This window comes from Mesoplodon mirus (genome assembly GCF_964341445.2).
Source record: "Mesoplodon mirus genome assembly, chromosome: 13".
In the NCBI taxonomy this organism is placed as follows: domain Eukaryota; kingdom Metazoa; phylum Chordata; class Mammalia; order Artiodactyla; family Ziphiidae; genus Mesoplodon; species Mesoplodon mirus.
The window spans coordinates 76,536,014-76,558,738 of record NC_138989.1 but is presented as its reverse complement, the minus strand read 5'-3'; the positions used below and the strand labels follow the sequence as shown (position 1 = coordinate 76,558,738).

Here is a 22,725-nt window from a genome sequence, read left to right as displayed (position 1 = left end):
TATGGCAGGTCAATGACCACAGAAAGTGTTTGTAAAACCTGAAATGAGGATTTTTTTTTTTCTTCCCTAATTCTCTATGATCCCAGAAAGGTAAACAGTGGATACAAAGGTTGACCTGGTATGTTGCTGAGAAGTTTTACAGATCTGTATAATGATAATGATAATCCTTAATGTTAGAAACCCACGTAAAAGAATTAAAAATTAAAGATAAATGAAGGAGAGGCTTGTTCAACATTCATGGTATTTCTCAAAGGAAGTATTTTTGTAATTGAAAATATTAGCCTATTTATGTTTAATAAAAAAGGTTAAAACATTTACATTTTTAAAACAACACTGGTCTCTACATAATAGTATCCATAATATTATAACTATGAGTTGTACTTTATGTGCTCTATCTACAAAGAAAAGGGCTAACACCAAAGTTACATAAGAGAGATTATTTAGTATACACCACAAAGTGGCCCCCAGTAACATCTCATTGTGGAGTTAGTGTGCCAAAGCTTAAGCCTATTTGCTCGTTATGTTTCCCCTCCCATATTCTTTCAGTGGAGGTAGCTATAATGCATCCAATTGCCTAAGCCAGAAAGCCTTTATCCTTCCCTTTCTTTTAATCTTCTAATTCAATCAATCTTTTACTTTCTAACTATCTTGTAAATCTATCCACTTCTTTCTAATACAGGAAATTCAATCATTTCTTACTTGGATTCTTCCAATAGATATATCCTATTAGTCTCCTTTCTTCCAGTCTTGCTACCCTCCAATTACCTCTACCCTAGAGGACTCTTTCTAAAACTTAGATGCCATCACGTCCCAACTCTCTAAAATGAGTTAACACGGCTTATATGACTTAGTCTTTGCTTAATTCTCCAACTTCATCTCCTGTCATTCTTCTCACTTGCATTCTTTGCTTCAACCTTAATCAATTCTTCTTAGCTCCCCAAGTGCAGCGCTCTCCCTGCACATGCTGTTCTCTCTTTGTGGGAAGACTTCGTCTTATTTCTTTGTCTGGTTAACTACTACTTAGTCATCAGGACTAAAGTTAGATAATACTTCTTCCCTGAAATCTTTCCTGCTCTGATGACTAGGTTAGGTGCCCTGACTGCGTGTTCCCAAAGCAAGGTGAACTTCTCTTATATTACTACTCTTCATACTTACAATAATTGTCTGTTGGCCTCTCTCATACTGTAAGGTTTGTAACCGAAGGGATGACCATATGTTTGGTTACCATTATACTCCTCGTTGAGACTGCCTGACATATAGTTAAGAGCTAAAAAAATTAGTTGAAGAAATTTAACAGTCATCTTTCTCCAGAGAGTGGCTTTGGTGTATCAAAGGAGATATATGGAAGTACTCCTAAACACTAAGAACTATTACGAATGCCACTGTTATTGAATATCATTTTTATGACTGTTATCTTAACCATATAAGATTAAATGCACTTTGAGGATTGGGCTGTGTCTATTTCAACCCCCATAATACCTAAAAATACACACACACACACACACACACACACACACACTTAAGCAGGTACACAGAAAGTTGTGGCACATGAGTGGAAAGATTTGCCTGGGAAAAAAAAAATCAAATACTTGTCACTAATAACGAGTACCTTTACGTCTAAAACAAATTAGTCATGTTTTCCTATTACATCCCAACACTTGGTATAATATTCCTCCATTTAATAGGAGGAGGAGGAAGCATGGCTTTGTGGCTCAGAATGCACGATAGGGTAATTTGTGAGGATTAACTAAGTTAGTATACGTAAAGCGTGTAGAACTGTGCCTGACATATAAAAAAGAACTCAGTAAATGTTCCTTTCTTAACATTTTTCACATTAAAATGTAAAATAATTTTAAACACATTTTGTCTCCTCTACTGGAAAACATAATCATGACGGGCAAGGGACCATGCTTTTGTCATCTGAGTTCAATCACTGCAATCCAATAAAAACTAAATGAATTAAGAGAATATTAATGATACAATATTAGTAATGGAAGCAGACACAGGAAAAAGGCCTAAGATTAATAGCTAATCCCCTCTTTAGTACAGGCAACTATTCAGTACCAAAACCTTCTACTGAATCTGATAATGACTGTGGAATACAGAAAAGGTAAAAAGCACTGGGTAAAATACAGCACATAAAACATACATATTATTTATGGGTTTAAGTACTAGGCTAAGATAGGACCTATCTCATTTATGGTCTATTCCTTGTTAATACAATTTAACTTAGTAATTACTTATGATTTTTTTTTTTTTTTGGTGACATGGACTTTGCTATGTGTTAAGTTCATGCCAAACATAAAAATTCATACATCTGATCTGCAAAATAAGAACTGAAACTCTTCTATTTTGACAATGTCCTAAATAGCTGAAAGATGCATTTCAAAACACAGGATCCATACTAACCTATTGGGTTTATCAAAATGGACTGTGTTTTTATTTGATGGAGAAGAAGATGGCATTCCTTCTCTTTCTCTCCTGGGGAAAGAATGCGGGAAATTCTCTTTAGGAATAGTGGAATCAATTTCATCTGATTTTGAAAGATCCTTGTTTTCTCCCATGTCAGAAATATTTATAACTGAATTCTGTCCACTGTCTTCAGAGTCTTTGTGGGGAGACTGATCCAAAGAAGGCTGAACAGAGTCACAAACTACAGGGCTGGCAAAGTGTTCATTTTTGAGGAAGTCCATTTCACTGTAGAAAGAAAGAGAAATTATCAGAGAATAACTGTATTTTTTAAAACTTTGGCAATAGCATAAACCTCATAATGGGTTTAATGGTTTAAAAGTATAACATATTAATAGAAAGTGGTTTGGCAACTGATTAATCTTTTCTGCACCATATACACTGATGCTTCATATACCTAGAAGTGCAGCTACAAACTCTTATAAAGTATAAAAATGGTTTTATAAACTATGCTTTGGATTAGCACTTAACTATCTTCATTTGCAAAATGGGGGAAATTCTACAGAATTAAGAATTAAATGAAATAATGAATGGGAAATATGTACAACACTAATGTGAAAAGCTATTTTATTACTACTGATACAACTTGGAGAAAATAAAAAATATCTTATTTCTTGGTTCCAAGACATATGCAATCATATGATTATTACGGGAACAACTTTTTTGGGGTAAAAGGACACTTTAAGTATATAAGCAACTCTAAGACTTTTTTCCAGAAGTATTAGGATATGAAAAATTATGTCTTACAACTGAAATGTTATTTTATATATTTATATAATTTGTCAATTTCTTTAAAAACTTTAAGAGGTTTTTTAGAAATAATGATTAAGTACTAACCTTTCAAGTCTTCTGATTTCTTCCATCAAAGACCATTTCTCACTATTTAATAAACTAATTTTATCTTCTAATTTCTTTACTAGCAAGGAGTTCTAAAATCAAAATGGGAGAAAAACAGAAACTCAAAATCTCATAGTATGCTTTTATGCGGTTTAAATACTTTTTGTGGACTGGATTACTTAGCTAATACCTCTCACCTCTACAGTAGCAGGAGTTTCAAGGCTTGAAGGAAGGTTGCCTAAAATTGGTGTCAGAGCCTCTAATTCATCTTCTTCTATACCACTGGCCACATCCACAAGATCTTTCCCAGTCACTTGATGATTTCCAAAATCTCGGTAGAGTTGCAATAAGTCTGGAGGTTTTGGAATGTTTAACCCTACATCATCCCATAGTTCAAAATCCTAAAAGATAAAAAAATAATAATATAAAAAAAATCTATGTGGCAGTTTTATCTTGCATTTTTGAAATTTATATATATATTTTTAAAAATCTTTATTGGAGTATAATTGCTTTACAATGGTGTGTCAGTTTCTGCTTTATAACAAAGTGAATCAGTTATACCTATACATATGTCCCCATCTCTCTTCCCTCTTGTGTCTCCCTCCCTCCCACCCTCCTTATCCCACCCCTCTAGGTGGTCACAAAGCACCGAGCTGATCTCCCTGTGCTATGCAGCTGCTTCACACTAGCAATCTATTTTACATTTGGTAGTGTATATATGTCCATGCCACTCTCTCACTTTGTCCCAGCTTACCATACCCCCTCCCTGGATCCTCAAGTCGATTCTCTAGTAGGTCTGCGTCTTTATTCCCACCTTGGCCCTAGATTCTTCATGACCATTTTTTTTTTTTTAGATTCCATATATATGTGTTAGCATACGGTATTTGTTTTTCTCTTACTTCACCCTGTATGACAGACTCTAGGTCCATCCACCTCACTACAACTAACACAATTTTGTTTCTTCTTATGCCTGAATAATATTCCACTGTATATATATGCCACATTTTCTTTATCCATTCATCTGTTCATGGACACTTAGGTTGCTTCCATGTCCTGGCTATTGTAAATAGAGCTGCAGTGAACACTGTGGTACATGACTCTTTTTGAATTATGGTTTTCTCAGGGTATATGCCCAGTAGTGGGATTGCTGGGTCATATGGTAGTTCTATTTTTAGTTTCTTAAGGAACCTCCATACTGGCTGTATCAATTTACATTCCCACCAACAGTGCAAGAGGGTGCCCTTTACTCCACACCCTCTCCAGCATTTATTTGTAGATTTTTTGATGATGGCCATTCTGACTGGTGTGAGATGATATCTCATTGTAGTTTTGATTTGCATTCCTCTAATGATTAATAATGTTGAGCATCCTTTCATGTGTTTGTTGGCAATCTGTACATCTCCTTTGGAGAAATGTCTATTTAGGTCTTCTGCCCATTTTTGGATTGGGTTGTTTGTTTTTTTAATATTGAGCTCCATGAGCTGTTTATATTATTAGGAGATTAATCCTTTGTCCATAGATTCGTTTGCAAATATTTTCTCCCATACTAAGGGTTGTCTTTTGGTCTTGTTTGTAGTTTTCTTTGCTGTGCAAAAGCTTTTAAGTTTCATTAGACCCCATTTGTTTATTTTTGTTTTTATTTCCATTACTCTGGGAGGTGGATCAAAAAAGATCTTGCTGTGATTTATGTCAAAGAGTGTTCTTCCTATGTTTTCCTCTAAGAGTTTTATAGTGTCCGGTCTTACATTAAGGTGGCTAATCCATTTTGAATTTATTTTTGTGTATGGTGTTAGGGAGTGTTCTAATTTCACTCTTTTACATGTAGCTGTCCAGGTTTCCCAGCACCACTTATTGAAGAGACTATCTTTTCTCCATTGTATACCCTTGCCTCCTTTGTCATAGATTAGTTGACCATACATGTGTGGGTTTATCTCTGGGCTTTCTATCCTGTTCCACTGATCTATATTTCTCTTTTTGTGCCAGTACCATATTGTCTTGATTACTGTAGCTTTGTAGTATACTCTGAAGTCCGGGAGCCTGATTCCTCCAGCTCCGTATTCTTCCCTCAAGACCGCTTTGGCTATTCGGGGTCTTTTGTGTCTCCATACAAATTTTAAGATCCTTTGTTCTAGTTCTGTAAAAAATGCCATTGGTAATTTGATAGGATTCCATTGAATTTGTAGATTGCTTTGGGTAGTAGAGTCATTTTCACAATATTGATTCTTCTAATCCAAGAAGATGGTATATCTCTCCATCTGGGTGTATCATCCTTAATTTCTTTCATCAGTGTCTTATAATTTTCTGCATACAGGTCTTCTGTCTCCTTAGGTAGGTTTATTCCTAGATATTTTATTCTTTTCTTTGCAATGGTAAAATGGGAGTGTTTTCTTAATTTCACTTTCAGATTTTTCATCATTAGTGTATAGGAATGCAAGAGATTTCTGTGCATAAATTTTGTATCCTGCTACTTTACTAAATTCATTGATTAGCTCTAGTAATTTTCTGGTAGCACCTTTAGGATTCTCTATGTATAGAATCACGTCATCTGCAAACAGTGACAGCTTTACTTCTTCTTTTCCAATTTGGATTCCTTTCATTTATTTTTCTTCTCTGATTGCTGTGGCTAAAACTTCCAAAACTATGTTGAATAATAGTGGTGAGAGTGGGCAACCTTGTCTTGTTCCTGATCTTAGTGGAAAGGGTTTCAATGTCTCACCATCGAGGATGATGTTGCCTGTGGGTTTCTCATATATGGCCTTTATTATATTGAGGTAAGTTCTCTCTACGCCTACTTTCTGGAGGATTTTTATCATAAATGGGTGTTGAAGTTTGTCGAAAGCTTTCTCTGCATCTATTGAAATGATCATATGGTTTTTCTCCTTCAATTTGTTAATATGGTGTATCACACTGATTGATTTGCGTATAGTGAAGAATCCTTGCATTCCTGGGATAAACCCCACTTCATCATGGTGTATGATCCTTTTCATGTGCTGCTGGATTCTGTTTGCTAGTATTTTGTTGAGGATTTTTGCACCTATGTTCATCAGTGATATTGGCGTGTAGCTTTCTTTCTTTGAGACATCTTTGTGTGGTTTTGGTATCAGGGTGATGGTGGTCTCGTAGAATGAGTTTGGGAGTGTACCTCCCTCTGCTATATTTTGGAAGAGTTTGAGAAGGATAGGTGTTAGCTCTTCTCTAAATGTTTGATAGAATTCGCCTGTGAAGCCATCTGGTCCTGGGCTTTTGTTTGTTGGAAGATTTTTAATCACAGTTTCAATTTCAGTGCTTGTGATTGGTCTGTTTATATTTTCTGTTTCTTCCTGGTTCAGTCTCGGAAGGTTGTGCTTTTCTAAGAATTTGTCCGTTTCTTCCAGGTTGTCCATTTTATTGGCATAGAGTTGCTTGTAGTAATCTCTCATGATCCTTTGTGTTTCTGCAGTGTCAGTTGTTCCTTCTCCTTTTTCATTTCTAATTCTATTGATTTGAGTCTTCTCCCTTTTTTTCTTGATGAGTCTGGCTAATGGTTTATGAATTTTGTTTATCTTCTCAAAGAACCAGCTTTTAGTTTTATTGGTCTTTGCTATGGTTTCCTTCATTGCATTTTCATTTATTTCTGATCTGATCTTTATGATTTCTTTCCTTTTGCTAACTTTGGGGTTGTTTTGTTCTTCTTTCTCTAACTGCTTTAGGTGTATGGTTAGGTTGTTTACTTGAGATGTTTCTTGTTTCTTGAGGTACGACTGTATTGCTATAAACTTCCCTCTTAGAACTGCTTCTGCTGCATCCCACAGATTTTGGGTCGTCATGTTTTCATTGTCATTTGTTTCTAGGTATTTTTTGATTTCCTCTTTAATTTCTTCAGTGATCTCTTAGTTATTAAGTAGTGTATTGTTTAGCCTCCACGTGTTTGTATTTTTTGCAGATTTTTTCCTGTAATTGATATCTAGTCTCATAGAGTTGTGGTGGGAAAAGATACTTGATACGATTTCAATTTTCTTAAATTTACCAAGGCTTGATTTGTGATCCAAGATATAATCCATCCTGGAGAATGTCCCATGAGCACTTGAAAAGAATGTGTATTCTGTTGTTTTTGGATGGAATGTCCTATAAATATCAATTAAGTCCATCTTGTTTAATGTATCATTTAAAGCTTATGTTTCCTTATTTATTTTCATTTTGGATGATCTGTCCATTGGTGAAAGTGGGGTGTTAAAGTCCCCTACTATGATTGTGTTACTGTCGATTTCCCCTTTTATGGCTGTTAGTATTTGCCTTATGTATTGAGGTACTCTTGTGCTGAGTGAATAAATATTTACAATTGTTATATCTTCTTCTTGGATTGATCCCTTGATCATTATGTAGTGTCCTTCTTTGTCTCTTGTAATAGTCTTTGCTTTAAAGTTTATTTTGTCTGATATGAGAGTTGCTTCTCCAGCTTTCTTTTGATTTCCATTTGCATGCAATATCTTTTTCCATCCCCTCACTTTCAGTCTGTATGTGTCCCTAGGTCTGAAGTGGGTCTCTTGTAGACAGCATATATACGGGTCTTGTTTTTTTATGCATTCAGCCAGTCCATGTCTTTTGGCTGGAGCATTTAAACCATTCACATTTAAGTTAATTATTGGTATGTACGTTCCTATTACCATTTTCGTAATTGTTTTGGGTTTGTTATTGTAGGTCTTTTCCTTTTCTTGTGTTTCCTGCCTAGAGAAGTTCCTTTAGTATTTGTTGTAAATTTAGTTTGGTGGTGCTGAATTCTCTTAGCTTTTGCTTGTCTCTAAAGGTTTTAATTTCTCCATCAAATCTGAATGAGATCCTTGCTGGGTAAGTAATGTTGGTTGTAGGTTTTTCTCCTTCATCACTTTAAATATGTCCTGCCACTCCCTTCTGGCTTGCAGAGTTTCTGCTGAAAGATCAGCTGTTAACCTTATGGGGATTCCCTTGTGTGTTATTTGTTGTTTTTGCCTTGTTGCTTTTAATATTTTTTCTTTGTATTTGATTTTTGATATATATATATATATATATATATATATATATATATATATATATATATATATATATATATATATATATTTGGTACGCGGGCCTCTCACTGCTGTGGCCTCTCCCGTTGCAGAGCACAGGCTCCGGATGCACAGGCTTGGTGGCCATGGCTCACGGGCCCAGCCCCTCCACGGCATGAGGGATCATCCTGGACCAGGGCACAAACCCGTGTCCCCTGCATCAGCAGGCGGATTCTCAACCACTGCGCAACCAGGGAAGCCCTGATAATTTGATTAATATGTGTCTTGGCGTGGTTCTCCTTGGATTTATCCTGTACGGGACTCTCTGTGCTTCCTGGACTTGATTGACTATTTCCTTTCCCATATTAGGGAAGTTTTCAACCATAATCTCTTCAAATATTTTCTTAGTCCCTTTCTTTTTGTCTTCTTCTTCTGGGACCCCTATAATTTGAATGTTGGTGTGTTTAATGTTTTCCCAGAGGTCTCTGACACTGCCCTCAATTCTTTTCATTCTTTTTTCTTTATTCTGCTCTGCAGTACTTATTTCCACTATTTTATCTTCCAGGTTAGTTATGTGTTCTTCTGCTTCAGTTATTTTGCTATTGATTCCTTCTAGAGAATTTTTAATTTCATTTATTGTGTTGTTCAACACTGTTAGTTTGCTCTTTAGGTCTTCTAGGCCCTTGTTAAACGTTTCTTGTATTTTCTCCATTCTATGTCCAAGACTTTGGATCATCTTTACTATCATTATTCTGAATTCTTTCTCAGGTAGACTGCCTATTTCCTCTTCATTTGTTAGGTCTGGTGGGTGTTTGCCTTGCTCCTTCATCTGCTGTTTGTTTCTCTGTCTTCTCATTTTGCTTCACTTACTGTGTTTGGGGTCTCCTTTTTGCAGGCTGCAGGTCGTAGTTCCCATTGTTTTTAGTGTGTGTCCCCAGTGGCTAAGGTTGGTTCAGTGGGTTGTGTAGGCTTCCTGGTGGAGGGGACTAGTGCCTGGGTTCTGGTGGGTAAGCCTGGACCTTGTCTTTCTGGTGGGCAGGTCCACGTCTGGTGGTGTGTTTTGGGGTGTCTGTGGCCGTATTACAATTTTAGGCAGCCTCTCTGCTAATGGATGGGTTTGTGTTCCTGTGTTGCTAGTTGTTTGGCACAGCGTGTCCAACACTGTAGCTTGCTGGTCGTTGAGTGAAGCTGGGTCTTGGCATTTAGATGGAGATCTCTGGGAGATTTTCTCCGTTTGATATTATGTGGAGCTGGGAGATCTCTTGTAGACCAGTGTTCTGACTTTGGCTGTCCCACCTCAGAGGCACAGCCCTGACACCTGGCTGAAGCACCAAGAGCCTGTCATCCACACAGCTCAGAATAAATGGGAGAAAAAAAAAGAAAGAAAGAAGGAAGATCAAATAAAATAAAATAAAGTTATTAAAATAAAAAATAATTATTAAGGAAAATTTTTTGAAAAGCAATAAAAAAAACCAACAAAAAACGGACAGACAGAACCCTAGGACAAATGGTAAAAGCAAAGCTACACAGACAAAAATCACACAGAAGCATCCACATAAACACTCACAAAAAGAGAAAATGTGAAAAAAAAAATACATCGTTGCCCCCAAAGTCCACCTCCTTAATTTGGCATGATTCGTTGTCTATTCAGGCATTCCACAGATGTAGGGTACATCAAGTTGATTGTGGAGATTTAATTTGCTGCTCCTGAGGCTGCTGGGAGAAATTTCCCTTTCTCTTCTTTGTTCGCACAGCTCCAGGGGTTCAGATTTGGATTTGGACCCGCCTCTGCGTGTAGGTTGCCTGAGGGCATCTGTTCTTCGTTCAGACAGGACGGGGTTAAAAGAGGAGCTGATTTGGGGGCTCTGGCTCACTCAGGCCGGGGGGAGGGAGGGGTACGAATGCGGGGCGAGCCTGCGGCGGCAGAGGACAATGTGACATTGCAGCAGCCTGAGGTGCACCGTGCGTTCTCCCGGGGAAGTTGTCCCTGGATCACGGGATCCTGGCAGTGGTGGGCTTCACAGGCTCCCAGGAGGGGAGGTGTGGATAGTGATCTGTGCTTGCACACAGGCTTCTTGGTGGTGGCAGCAGCCGCCGCCTTAGCGTCCCATGCTCATCTCTGGGGTCCGCACTGATAGCCGCGGCTCGTGCCTGTCTCTGGAGCTCCTTTAAGCGGCGCTCTTAATCCCCTCTCCTTGTGCACCAGGAAACAAGAGGCAAGAAAAAGTCTCTTGCCTCTTCGGCAGGTCCAGACTTTTTCCCGGACTCCCTCCCAGCTAGCTGTGGCGCATAAGCCCCCTCAGGCTGTGTTTACGCAGCCAACCCCAGTCCTCTTCCTGGGATCCGACTGAAGCCCGAGCCTCAGCTCCCAGCCCCGCCTGCCCTGGAGGGTGAGCAGACAAGCCTCTCGGGCTGGTGAGTGCTGGTCAGCACCAATCCTCTGTGCGGGAATCTCTCCGCTTTGCTCTCTGCACCCCTGTTGCTGCAGTCTCCTCCGTGGCTCCTGAAGCTTCCCCCCTCCGCCACCCGCGGTCTCCGCCTGTGAAGGGCCTTCCTAGTGTGTGGAAACCTTTCCTCCTTCAAGGCTCCCTCCCACTGGTGCACATCCCTTCCCTATTCTTTTGTCTCTACCCTGGTACGTGGGGAGTTTCTTGCCTTTTGGGAGGTCTGAGGTCTTCTGCCAGCATTCAGTATGTGTTCTGTAGGGGTTGTTCCACATGTAGATGTATTTCTGATGTGTTTGTGGGGAGGAAGGTGGTCTCTGCGTCTTATTCTTCCGCCATCTTGAAGCTCCTCCCCTGAAATTTATCTTTTCCTTATTGCTAATATCTTTTTTTTTTTTGGCTGCATCAGGTCTTAGTGTGGCACGCGGGATCTTCCATTGTGGCATGCGGGCTCTTTGTTTTGGTGCTTGGGCTTCTCTGTAGTTGTGGTGTGCGGGCTCCAGAGCACATGGGCTCTGTAGTTTGTGGCATGCGGGCTCAGTAGTTGTGGCACATGGGCTTAGTTGCCCCGCGGCATGTGGGATCTTAGTTCCCTGACCAGGGATCAAACTGCCATCCCCTGCACTGGAAGGAGGATTCTTTACCACTGGACCACCGGGGAAGTCCCCTTATTGCTAATATCTTGAAAATTCAACATAATCATAATTTTGTTGTAATGTCAAAGTGTATGTTCCAATTGAGAAAACATCCTGGGAGAAAACATCCTGGTTCTAGATTGTGAGAGGCACCACCATCTCGTACTTGGAAAATAGAGGAAACAGGGTCCTCAGTTAAGAGACAAGTGTTATTTAAAGCAAAAAAGGATATTCTGAGAGAAGTTGAAAATACACAGAACGCTTATTTACAATAAAAAAAAAATTCACATAGCACAACAGGAAGAAAGGATAGAAAGTAAAAAATCATAAAAGAACTGGTAGGATGGAAGCAAAGAACAGTAAGACAATGATTGAATGCAGATAAAAATATGAAAAAACTATCAATAAATATTTACAGAGTTTTACTATACATGCAGATACAGAGATGAACAAGAGATTCTTTTAGCTTCAAGAAACTTATAGTCTAGTCAGGGAGACAAGAGATAATTGCAGGTAATGGTAAGTGCCACTAAGAGGGTAAAATCGGGGTATATGATCAAAAATAAAACAGGGCAAAAAGTCTTACATTTTGTCTACAGACTAAACATGAGGGGAGTGAGGGCTCTATATAGCTCTGCTTTTAGGTCATCTGAAATTAGCACTAAACGTTGTTTAATGGTTAAAAAACAGGTTATTGATGAGCACTTCCACTGCCTTTTATAAAAAACAGCTTTACTGAGGTATATAATTAAAACACAATAAACTGCATGATTTAAATCCATGAGCTAATTTAAAATGTACAATTTGATAAGTTTTGACATCTGTGTGTACCCCTGAATAGATCACCACAATCAACAAGATGAACTTGTTCACTCCCAAAAGTTTTCTTGGCCCCTTTGTAATCCTTCCCTCTTATTCCTCACATGTGCCCTGTTCCTAGGCCAATACTGATCTGTTTTCTGTCACTGTATAATAGTTTACATTTCTTAGAATTTTTTTATAAATTCATACAGCAAGTACTATTATTTGTTTGTTTGTTTTCACCCAAATTAATGATTAAGGATTTTCAGACTGATATGTGTTGCTGTATCTGTCAGCAGTTCATTCCTTTTTGTTGCTGTGTAGTATTCTACTATAAGGATATATTAAAACTTTTTATTCAACTGCCTGCTCTTGTATATTTGGGTTGTTTCCCTGATTTTAGCTACCATAAATAAAGCTGCTGTGAACATTGTGTAGGAGTCTTTGCATGAACATATGCTTTCATTTCTCTTGGATTTTAATATCCATGAATGGAATGACCAGGTCATATAGTTGGTGAAGGCTTTAACTTCTTAAAGAAACTGCCAAAAAGTGTTCCAAAGTGACTGTACCATTTTGCATTCTCACTAGCAAAGATGAGATTTCTAGTTACTCCACATCTTTGCCAAGACTTGGTACAGTCTCAGACATCCTATTAAGTGTTATGGTATTCTCATTGTGACTTAATTTGTATTTCCCTAATGACTAAAGATGCTGAGCACCTTTTTCATGTGCTTATTTGCTATCCATATATGTTCTCTGTTGAAGTATCTGTTTAAATTTTTTTGTCCATGCTTTTAAAAATTGGGCTGTTTTCTTATTATTCAGTTTAGAGAGTTCTTTAAACATTCTGGATAAAGTCCTTTATCATATATGTTGCAAATATTTCACCCAACCTATGGCTTAACTTTTCATTTGCTTAGAGTGGCTCTCGAAGAGCAGAAGTTATTGATTCTGATGAGAACAATTTTGCTGAAGAACACCATACTTTTGGTGTCATATCTAAGAAATCTTGGCCCACCTTCCAAGGTTGCAATGAATTTTTTCCATGTTTTCTTCTAGGAGCCTTATGGTTTTAGAAGTTAAGCTATGATCCATTTGAATTAATTTTTGTAGATGGTGTGAGGTATGCTTTAAAATTCATTTTTGGAGGTCTATAGATATCAAAATGTTCCAGTACCAATTATAAAAAAGACTGTCCTTTCTGAATGAAATTTACTTTGCATTCTGTCAGACATCAAAAGATCATCTATGCATAAATTAATCTCTTGACTCTCTTATGTTCTATTGATCTATTTGTCTACCTTTATGCCAATAAGATACTGTCTAAACTACAATATCTTGAAGTCAGGTAGCTGAAGTCCCCCAATTTTGTTCTTCTTTATTAAAGTTGTTTTGGCTATACTATGTTATTTCCATACGAATTTTGGAATAAACTAATTAATCTCTACAAAAAACGCTGGTGAGATTTTGACTGGGATTGCACTGAAAACACAAATCAATTTGCCGAAACTGACACTTTGACAATATTGAATCTTCTGATTTATGAGCACAATATATCTCTTCACTTATATCTTCTTTACTTTCTCTCAGCATGTATAATAGTTTTCAGTGTATAATCCTTTATCAGATTTATCCCTAAGTATTTCCTATTTTTTGATACTTTTGTAAATGGTATCTTTAAAAGTTCAATGTTTATTTGTTGCTAGCATACAGAAATATGATTCACTTTTGTTTACTGATCTTGTGTCTTACAACTTTGCTAATATCATGTATTAGCTATAGTACCTTTTTTTTTTTTGGCCGTGCCACACGGCATGCAGCATCTTAGTTCCCCGAGCAGGGATCAAACCCACATCCCCTGAAGTGGAAGTGTGGAGTCTTAACCACTGGACTGCCAGGAAGTCCCTAATTTTTTTATGTAGTCCACAGGATTTTCTACATATACAATCATGTTACCAGTAAATTTAGAGTTTTATTTCTTCTTTTCCAAAATGTGTGCCTTTTATTTCTTTTTCTTGCCTTGTGTTGGCTAGAATCTTCAGTGTGATGTTCAGTAGAAGTAGTGAGAACAGATATCCTTGTTTTATTCCTTATCTTTTATCATTAAGCATGATGTTAGTGGTAGTTTTTCTGTAAATACCTTTTATGAGATTGAGGAAATTCCTCATAATTCCTAATTTCTTTAAAGTTTTTATGGGAAATGCATGTTATGTCAAATGCTTTCTTCTGAGATATGATTTTCTTCTCTTTTAAAAAGTTTCTTAAAATGGTGAATTACAATGACTGATTTTTGGATTAAATCAACCTTGCATTCCTTGGCTAAACCATTTGGTCATGATGTATTAGCATTTTTACATATTGTTGGATTTGATATAGTAAAATATAGAATTATATAGAATTTCTGCATCCAATTCACAAGGAAACTGACCCTGTATTTTCTCTGTTTGCAATGTTTTTTATCTCATTTTGATATCAGAATTATTCTGGTCTCATAGAATGAGTTTGGAAGTATTCCCTTCTCTTCAGTTTCTAAAAGAGTTTGTGTGGAGAAGTGGTATTACTTCTTCCTTAAATGCCTGGTAGATTTTACAAGTGAAGTTATCTAGACCTAGGGTTTTCTTTGTCGGAAGGTTTTTAAGTACAAATTCAGTTTCTTTAATAAATACAAAGTTCTTCAAATCTATTTTAGCTTTGGCAATTGTCTTCTTTCAAGTAAAGTTGCTCATAACATTCCCATTCTATCCTTTTGCGTAAAATTTAGGGACTTTCCTGGTGGTCCAGTGGTTAAGACTCTGCGCTCCCAATGCAGGGGTCCCAGGTTTGTTCCCTGGTTAGGGAACTAGATCCCACATGCCACAACTAAGAGCCCGCACATGACAACGAAGGTTCCGCGTGCTGCAACTAAAGACCCAGTGCAGACAAATAAGCAAATAAATAAATAAATATTTAAAAAAAGAAAAGAAGTCCAGTGGTATATATTTTAAAAATATATAATAAGTAAAATTTATAGTGACATAACCTTGCTCATTCCAGATTTTGATAATTTGCTTCTTCTCTCTTTTTCCTAATCAGTCAGGCTAGAGGTTTTCCAATTTCATTAACCTCAAAAACTCAGTTTTTTATTTTATTAGCTTTTCTCTATTGTTTTCTGTTGCCTATATCATTGATTTACACTCTCATTTTTAATATTTCCTTTCTTCTGCTTACTTTGGGCTTTGCTTAGTTTTCTTTTTCTAGTTTCTTAAAGTAGAAGCTGATTTTCATCAATTTGAAATCTTCCTTCTTTTCTACTATAAACATTTTGGTGTCATAAACTTTCCTGTAGCTTTAGCTACATCCTTCAAATTTTGATGGTTTTGCTTTCATCTTCATTCAGTTCAAAATATTTCATAATTTCCCTTTTGATTTCTTCTTTAACTTATGTGTTATTTGGAAATATTTAAAATCCTCTTAAATACTGACTTGCTTTATCACCTACATCTATTCAATACATATAATATGATCTATTTTGATAAGTGACCCATATGTATTTGAAAACATGTATTCAGCTACTGAAAGATGAAGTTTTATAAATTCTACTTATGTCAAATTAGTTGACAGCATAGCACAAGTGTTCTATATCCTAAATGATTTTCTATTACCTTATTCTATCAATTATTGAGAGAGCCAGCTTGAAATCTCCAGTAATTTCTGCCTTTTAATTAGAAGGATAGATCATTTATATTTAAAGTGAGTATTGATATGGCTGGTTTTAAATCTGCCATCTTGCTATTGTTTTCTGTGTGTGCCATCTATTCTTTGTTCCCTTTTTCTTCTTTTTCTGCCTTCTTTTTGGCCTCTCAATGTTTCTCATATATTCAACATATTTCTTATTCATTGTTTAGTTGATCATTAACCTAAGTTTGTGATAAAACATGATTAACCTGAAATATTATCATAGTATATTATAACATTATTTATATTAGGTAAATATTAGTTTAATATCTTTTATATAGTTGAGTAAAACTACCATTTAATAAAGAATAACTATATATTTTATTAAATTTAGTTTTTGCCAAATACATTACAATAACTGAGGGAGTAACTGTACTGCTATCTTCCTTAGAGAACTTCTATTTTTGCTACTTCTATTTTTGCTAAATGATCCATGGGATAGTTTATGGACCAATGGGATATACCTGATTTAAAATGATAGCCTCCTGATTTCTATACAATACACTCCTTGGTATTTACTTTACTAAGGTACAAGATTCAAACTGACCTATTCGCACTAAGAAGTCAAAATATTCCAGAGTTAGGAGATAACACTAAACAAAGCATCATTTCTTTTCCTATAAGTTTTTTTTTAATAATTATGAAGTGATGTGTTTTGAGTATTTATTATCTTTGTTTTTATTTTTTTTATTATTTTTTAAGATGTTGGGGGTAGGAGTTTATTAATTAATTTATTTATTTTTGCTGTGTTGGGTCTGTTTCTGTGCGAGGGCTTTCTCTAGTTGTGGCAAGCGGGGGCCACTCTTCATTGCGGTGCGCGGGCCTCTCACTATCGCGGCCTCTCTTGTTGTGGAGCACAGGCTCCAGACGTGCAGGCTCAGTAATTGTGGCTCACGGGCCCAGTTGCTCCGTGGCACATGGGATCCTCCCAGACCAGGGCTTGAACCCGTGTCCCCTGCATTAGCAGGCAGATTCTCAACCGCTGCGCCACCAGGGAAGCCCCCCTATAAGATTTTATCAGTAAAATAATGAGGTTCTAAGATTGGCTCCTATTCAGAGACACAACTTATATTCTCTTATTAAAAATATTTTCTCTTAGTTGCTGTTATCTATCATCTTAATTATTATAGTGTTACTGAAGAGGTTTTAGTTAAACTGAATTTATAAGTACACATTAATCTGTACTACTAAGTAAATGTTTTAAAGTTAAAAAAGAAAGCACATTTGATAAATACATGGAAATATGAGTAGATCACATAGTTATAGGGGAGTTGTAAAAAGCTTCCTGGAAAGAATGAGAAGTCTTTATGTAAAAAGAGGAAATCTATAAGCCAACAGAATACTAGACTGGGAAGCCTTATGGAATTTTACAATATGTATAACTTTTTAAAAAACTAAAGAAACTAGATAAAAGAGAAAATAAGTATATTATAAATTAAAAAGGAAACAAAAAAAAAATGAAAAAGAAATGAAAAAAAATGAAAAAAAAAATGAAAAGAAATTGTACCTGATCATCATTTTCATCTGAAAAGGTTATTGATGTCAGCTTGTAGTTATTCTTCAATAAAAATTCATTGACTAAGAAGTTTAGAGCTCTCTTTTCAAGAGGTTTGATTGGCTCCTAGAGATAAGTAAAAGACAGATACAATACTGTAAGTCTTCTTCCTTCAATACTTGTGCTACCATTTCATATGGAAGATACTTTTAGATCTGTCATTCACCCACCTGAATTTCAGGACTTGATTTGTAATTTTTTCGTTCCTGTAAAGGAACTTCGTGTTCTGGTGGAAGAAAATATGAATAATATTTTACTATTTTACATTAGAAAATATCTCAGCTACTTCTACATTGTCAAAGTAGAAAAAGTCTCAAAAAAGTTTATGTACACCACCTGCAGCCTTTGTCAGGTTGGCTCGGAGGGCCTGAATGGTCTCCTTGGCTTTCCGTAGTTCAAACTCCAGGACTGGACAGGGATTTGGAATAAACACACACAGGCATCCAACCAAGAAAAGGGAAACAAAAATAAAAAAATAAAAAGCAAGGATGGGTATGAAAAAAAAATACAATTTGTATTGAAAACAGAAAGCATGCAATCTTTATGAAACTTGTGAACGCATGCAGCAGAGTTGATTTGCAAGCAAACTGGTGAATGTTTTCCATAGTTTTAGAATACAGGGGACTACTGATCAAATGTTCCAGCTGTCTGACAAGGAATAGCTCTATTTAAAAATAAAATCTATGGCATACTCTCCTTTAGGTAAATAAAAATCTTAAGTAATTTAGGTGGTTGTGTTTCACTCAGTCTAGAAATGTAATGGAATGTTTTCAGGTGACATAATTTTAGGGGAAAAGACAAAAATTAGATGAAGTCCTAGCAAATACACTTAAAGAAAATCTTAGGATTAAAAAAAAGGTATTTTAAAATGCATTATCTAAAATAATGTTATAAATCAACATACAGAAACATTAGTGAATATAGTCCTTCATTAAGATGTTGAAAGAACAGGGTTTAAATATTTAACAAATGTGGGATGCCTATCAATTTTTCTACAAACAAGTATGTCTTCTATAAACAAGCAAAGATATGTTAAATACATATCTAAAAAAAGTTCTGAGGGGTTTATTTTAGGTTTCATTAAAGCCAAAGGATAGAAATAGTTTGTCTTTTAACTTATAATTAAGATCATTCTAAAGCAAATGACTGAGTACAGTTCTACAAGTGTGGTAATCTAAGGATACTGAGTAAATTTAAGTAGAATTTCAAAGTTTCTGACAACTCTTCAAATAGATATTTGTTCATAGTAAGAGGTATTAATGAAACTTAAAGATTTCTCCTATTACCACAGAGTCTGATTATAAGATAAACATGAATACTGAGGAGACATTTTAATGAGCTCTTTAAAATATTTCTTCATGAGCAAGATTTAACTATATGTGTCTTTGCTGGGAATTTTCTTTAAAATATATAAATACTGCTCTGAAGAAAAAGCAAGCTTTGATGTGGGGAAAAAAAGCCATTTCTGTGAAGTAAAGCTCTGAGAAAATTAAGTGATCTTTGTCACAACTGTATATTTAAAAAAATTATAATTTAAATAGTTCTGCATAAAAATTAGCAAATTTAACAGTTTAAAGATGCATTTTTTCCTCATTGACTAATAAACAGAATAAAGAAGATGGCAAATGAAATGCTATCAGAGACAACAAAGCTATAAAAATATATGGAAAAAATAGAATTCACTCAGTTTGCATATTTTCATTAAAAACTTAAGATGTAACTGAATCACATCTAGTACATTAAAGCCAATTATTTTGATGCACAGAATTTCCCTGCAGCAACATGGAAGCACAACTAAAAATCAGATGACATGTATGTGACTATTTCTTTTTTGGTAGTCAGCAATGCTGATCTGCAAATATTTCTGTGCAACAAAGTTAAAACATTTCCTAAAACTTAACACTTCTGGAAACTCTTAGAGTTTGTGTTTAAAGTCAGACTGCACACATTCAGTGTATTAGGTAAGTACAGAATGGGTTTACTTTTCTTTTTATTTCAAAACTTTAGGTAATTTACTTTGATTTAAAAGCACTTAACTATACCACAAGCAAAATGAGTATACATATTATGCTTCCAGTATCACTTACAATTTACTAATATATTACAGAACAATTGCAGATCAGAAATGCCCTGCACCAGAATGAAACAAATATGAAAAAAATAAATAAATAAAAAACTGGTTAAAACACAAACTGTGGAAAAAAACTCAAATTCAACTGGTGAAAGTTTAGGTGACCAAGAGCAAAACACTAAATGATCAAGGCACAGAAAGCCAGAAAAACCCATGTCAGACGGCAAGAATTTATATTTTTATGCACATCTACACATACATTGCCAAATGTCATTAGAAGGTACCAATGCTCTGAAAAGCTAGTGCTTATCAAAATGAATTCACTCTGCTGCATGTTTCTTAATATACAATATAGACTTTAAAAGACAAAGGCATATCTTTGAAGCCATAGCACATCTCTATAAAGGCTCAGTATGATCAAGTATTTGAAGTTACGTGAGAAAGTTTCACAAGAAAGGTCTGAACGGCTATATTTACACATATATAAATTTGTCACTTCTTCATTAAAAAAATATTGGCTTAAATCTCAAAATTTATTATCCTGTGAAGAGATACATTGTACCAAGCAACCTCCAAGTATTTTTCAAATATTATAATTCTTCATAAAAATGTTTGAAGAAGTACATTTTTTTAAAAACACTGTAGGAACCAACCAGCCTGCTCACTCCACTATCCCAACCCTCCACTAGCCCAACCCTGTTGAATGCAATTTTATTGGAACTAAAGTAATCGCAAAGACATAGGTATATTCTAATACTGCATATTACAATCTTACCAAAATATTTAATGACTAAGTCAGTATAAGCAATTCTAGATTAGTTGAAATAGTTATTTCCTAAATAGGGTTGGATAATACTGGCATTATATCAGGGGTACTTGAGAGCTTCAAGATCAGGTGCTCAGGTGCTCGTGACTTGGGATATATACAATTGACCATGTCAAGACACCAAAGGTGCAGTGTTAAATTTCAAAGCAGAAAGAAATATTGATTCTTTGTTGCCCCAACTAAATATATTACTAATATTATCTTGAAATATTTGTTAGTCTTAGTTCTTTTTGGCACAAAACTCAAAATAATACATATTTTAGATCTTTCCTATAATACTGATCAGAGTAAAGTATTTTTCATTCCCATTTTTCTTCACTAGTGAAGAGTTCATATCATTAGGGCTGAGTCGAGGACCTTGCCATCTCATAGTAGACATGAAATTGTCTTCTTTCAAGTCAGAATTTCTTGGATTTCTTTTCCCCTGAATATAAGGTAAGGTGATTTTACTTCATAATAAAATACCACTTCCCCATCCTTAATACTTATTTTATTATCCCAGGAAAGGTTCTAGGAAAAGAGGAAAATTCTCATAAGAATATGAGTTAGAATAAAAATATATTCCTAAAATAATACAAAAATCCCCAGACAGTACCATCACCACTCCTTCTGGGTTTAGAGAATGCTTCCTGCCTATTACAGACCTAAGAAAGGTAGAGGATTGTTACGCATGACTTAGCAAATAGTGAGAAATAAATGAACGGAAGCAAGATGCAGTCTCCATGGTTTGTAGACATTTAGGTTTCTATATTCTTCTGAGGGCGAAAAAATTCCTCCTCCTTAAACTTTAAAAGAAGAAAATTCTTCCCATTATTGTTCCTCCTGCTCAGGTTCTCTTACAGGTTCCTCTAGCATTCAACTCAAAGTTGGTGTTTCCCAGAGTGTCCTCCCTGGTCCTTTTCTTACTCTATATACTGGGATGATAAACACTTTTCACTCTTACAGTTTTACTCTCACCAGTACTCTTAAGATTCAGAAATCTTTAAACTTTTTCCCCAAGATAAACAGGGCTACCTGTTTATCACCTGGACATGCCCACTTGAATGTCTCATAAACTTTGGATTTGATCCTATCTAAATGAACTTCATCATCTTCCTCTCAAATCTGCCTTCCCTCCTCCTGCAGTATCTCTTCATTAAGGGCACCACTGTCTACCCAGATGCCCAAATAAGAAACCTGGAGATTACTCTTCACTTACCTCTTGCCCTTACTCCCACATTAATTCAATGTCAAGCTATAATGATTCCAGCCCTTGAATCCTAAATATCCATTCATCTCAATTGTCTCTGCAATTGTCCTAGTTCAGACCTTTATGACTTATATAAATTTTAACAATTTACAACTCATATCAAAGGCTTGTTGCCCTTAAAAGCCTTGTTGGAGCATCTATCCTATTTTAAATAATACAAAACCATAAATAAGATTTAAGTAAAGTTGAAAATAAGAAAAATGAAAAGTACTGCAAACAGGAAGTAAAGGTATTTGTACTAAGGAAAAATATATTATAATAAGACAGATAGGCTTATTTAATCCTGATAAAGCTGGATATGTATGCTGCAGCCCAACAGCTAAGGAATGAGAGGGCTACTGATGATGCTTCTTACCCAGGGGGTAAGGCCAGGTTATCCCACAGGCAAAAATTTGAATTTCATTTTAGAATGTTTACTAGATTACGTAGGCTTAAAAAGGCTTCATATGTCTACTTTGATGTTTATTGTTCCCAGAACAGTGTAATACCTTGAATATAGAGGACTCAACAAATGTTAGTTGTATGAATGGGCATTCTAGTACTTGATGCCATATCTAATAAACCTAAACATCAGTGATCTTACCAACATTCAGTAGTGTCTTTCCCTGCAAATTAGAAAGAACAGTTTCTGCAGTTCTCTAGATCCCAATACAAAAATTAAGGTATGAACTAGAGAAGTAATACAGTAACAGGTAGAGGTATGAGAACAAATAAAGTCAGAGACTTTGATGCTAAAAGATGGATCAAGTGAACCTGAGTCAGGGATACAGATGGTTCTAAAATCAACAAGTTCCTTATCACTAGTTCCAAAGTACTGAACATTTATTTGTATTACAGATATAGACAGGTTTTAGTACAAATTCCTTGAGGGCAGAAACTCTTGTCTATTTCATGCTTCTGTATCTAGCGCCTAACATAATACCTAATACATAGCAGATGCTCAAAATGTCTAACTAAAGAATGGCAATCCCAATATTTAGAATATAGATGTCCGTTGCTATCTTGAAGAAAACTTGAAAATTTAACAGCTACGCTGTATGTACACTGTACAGCTTTGTTTAATAACATATAGAAAGGCTTTTTACTAAAAAGTCAGTTAAATTAAGCTCATTTTGGTT

The 22,725-nt window shown here is 35.7% G+C and overlaps 1 protein-coding gene across 3 annotated transcripts in view; it reads right to left on the bottom strand.

Moving 5' to 3' along the window:
* RELCH (RAB11 binding and LisH domain, coiled-coil and HEAT repeat containing) overlaps window positions 1-22,725 on the bottom strand; it is a 122,794-nt gene that overhangs the window by 78,330 nt on the left and 21,739 nt on the right. For all 3 annotated transcript variants that reach the window (XM_082641542.1, XM_082641541.1, XM_082641543.1), the window contains exons 3-8: window positions 17,798-17,869; window positions 17,632-17,687; window positions 17,414-17,527; window positions 3,504-3,707; window positions 3,307-3,398; window positions 2,410-2,697 (exon numbers count right to left, since the gene is read on the bottom strand). In XM_082641542.1, the coding sequence (XP_082497668.1) occupies window positions 2,410-2,697; window positions 3,307-3,398; window positions 3,504-3,707; window positions 17,414-17,527; window positions 17,632-17,687; window positions 17,798-17,869 (826 nt within the window). The remainder of the gene's footprint in view (window positions 1-2,409; window positions 2,698-3,306; window positions 3,399-3,503; window positions 3,708-17,413; window positions 17,528-17,631; window positions 17,688-17,797; window positions 17,870-22,725) is intronic.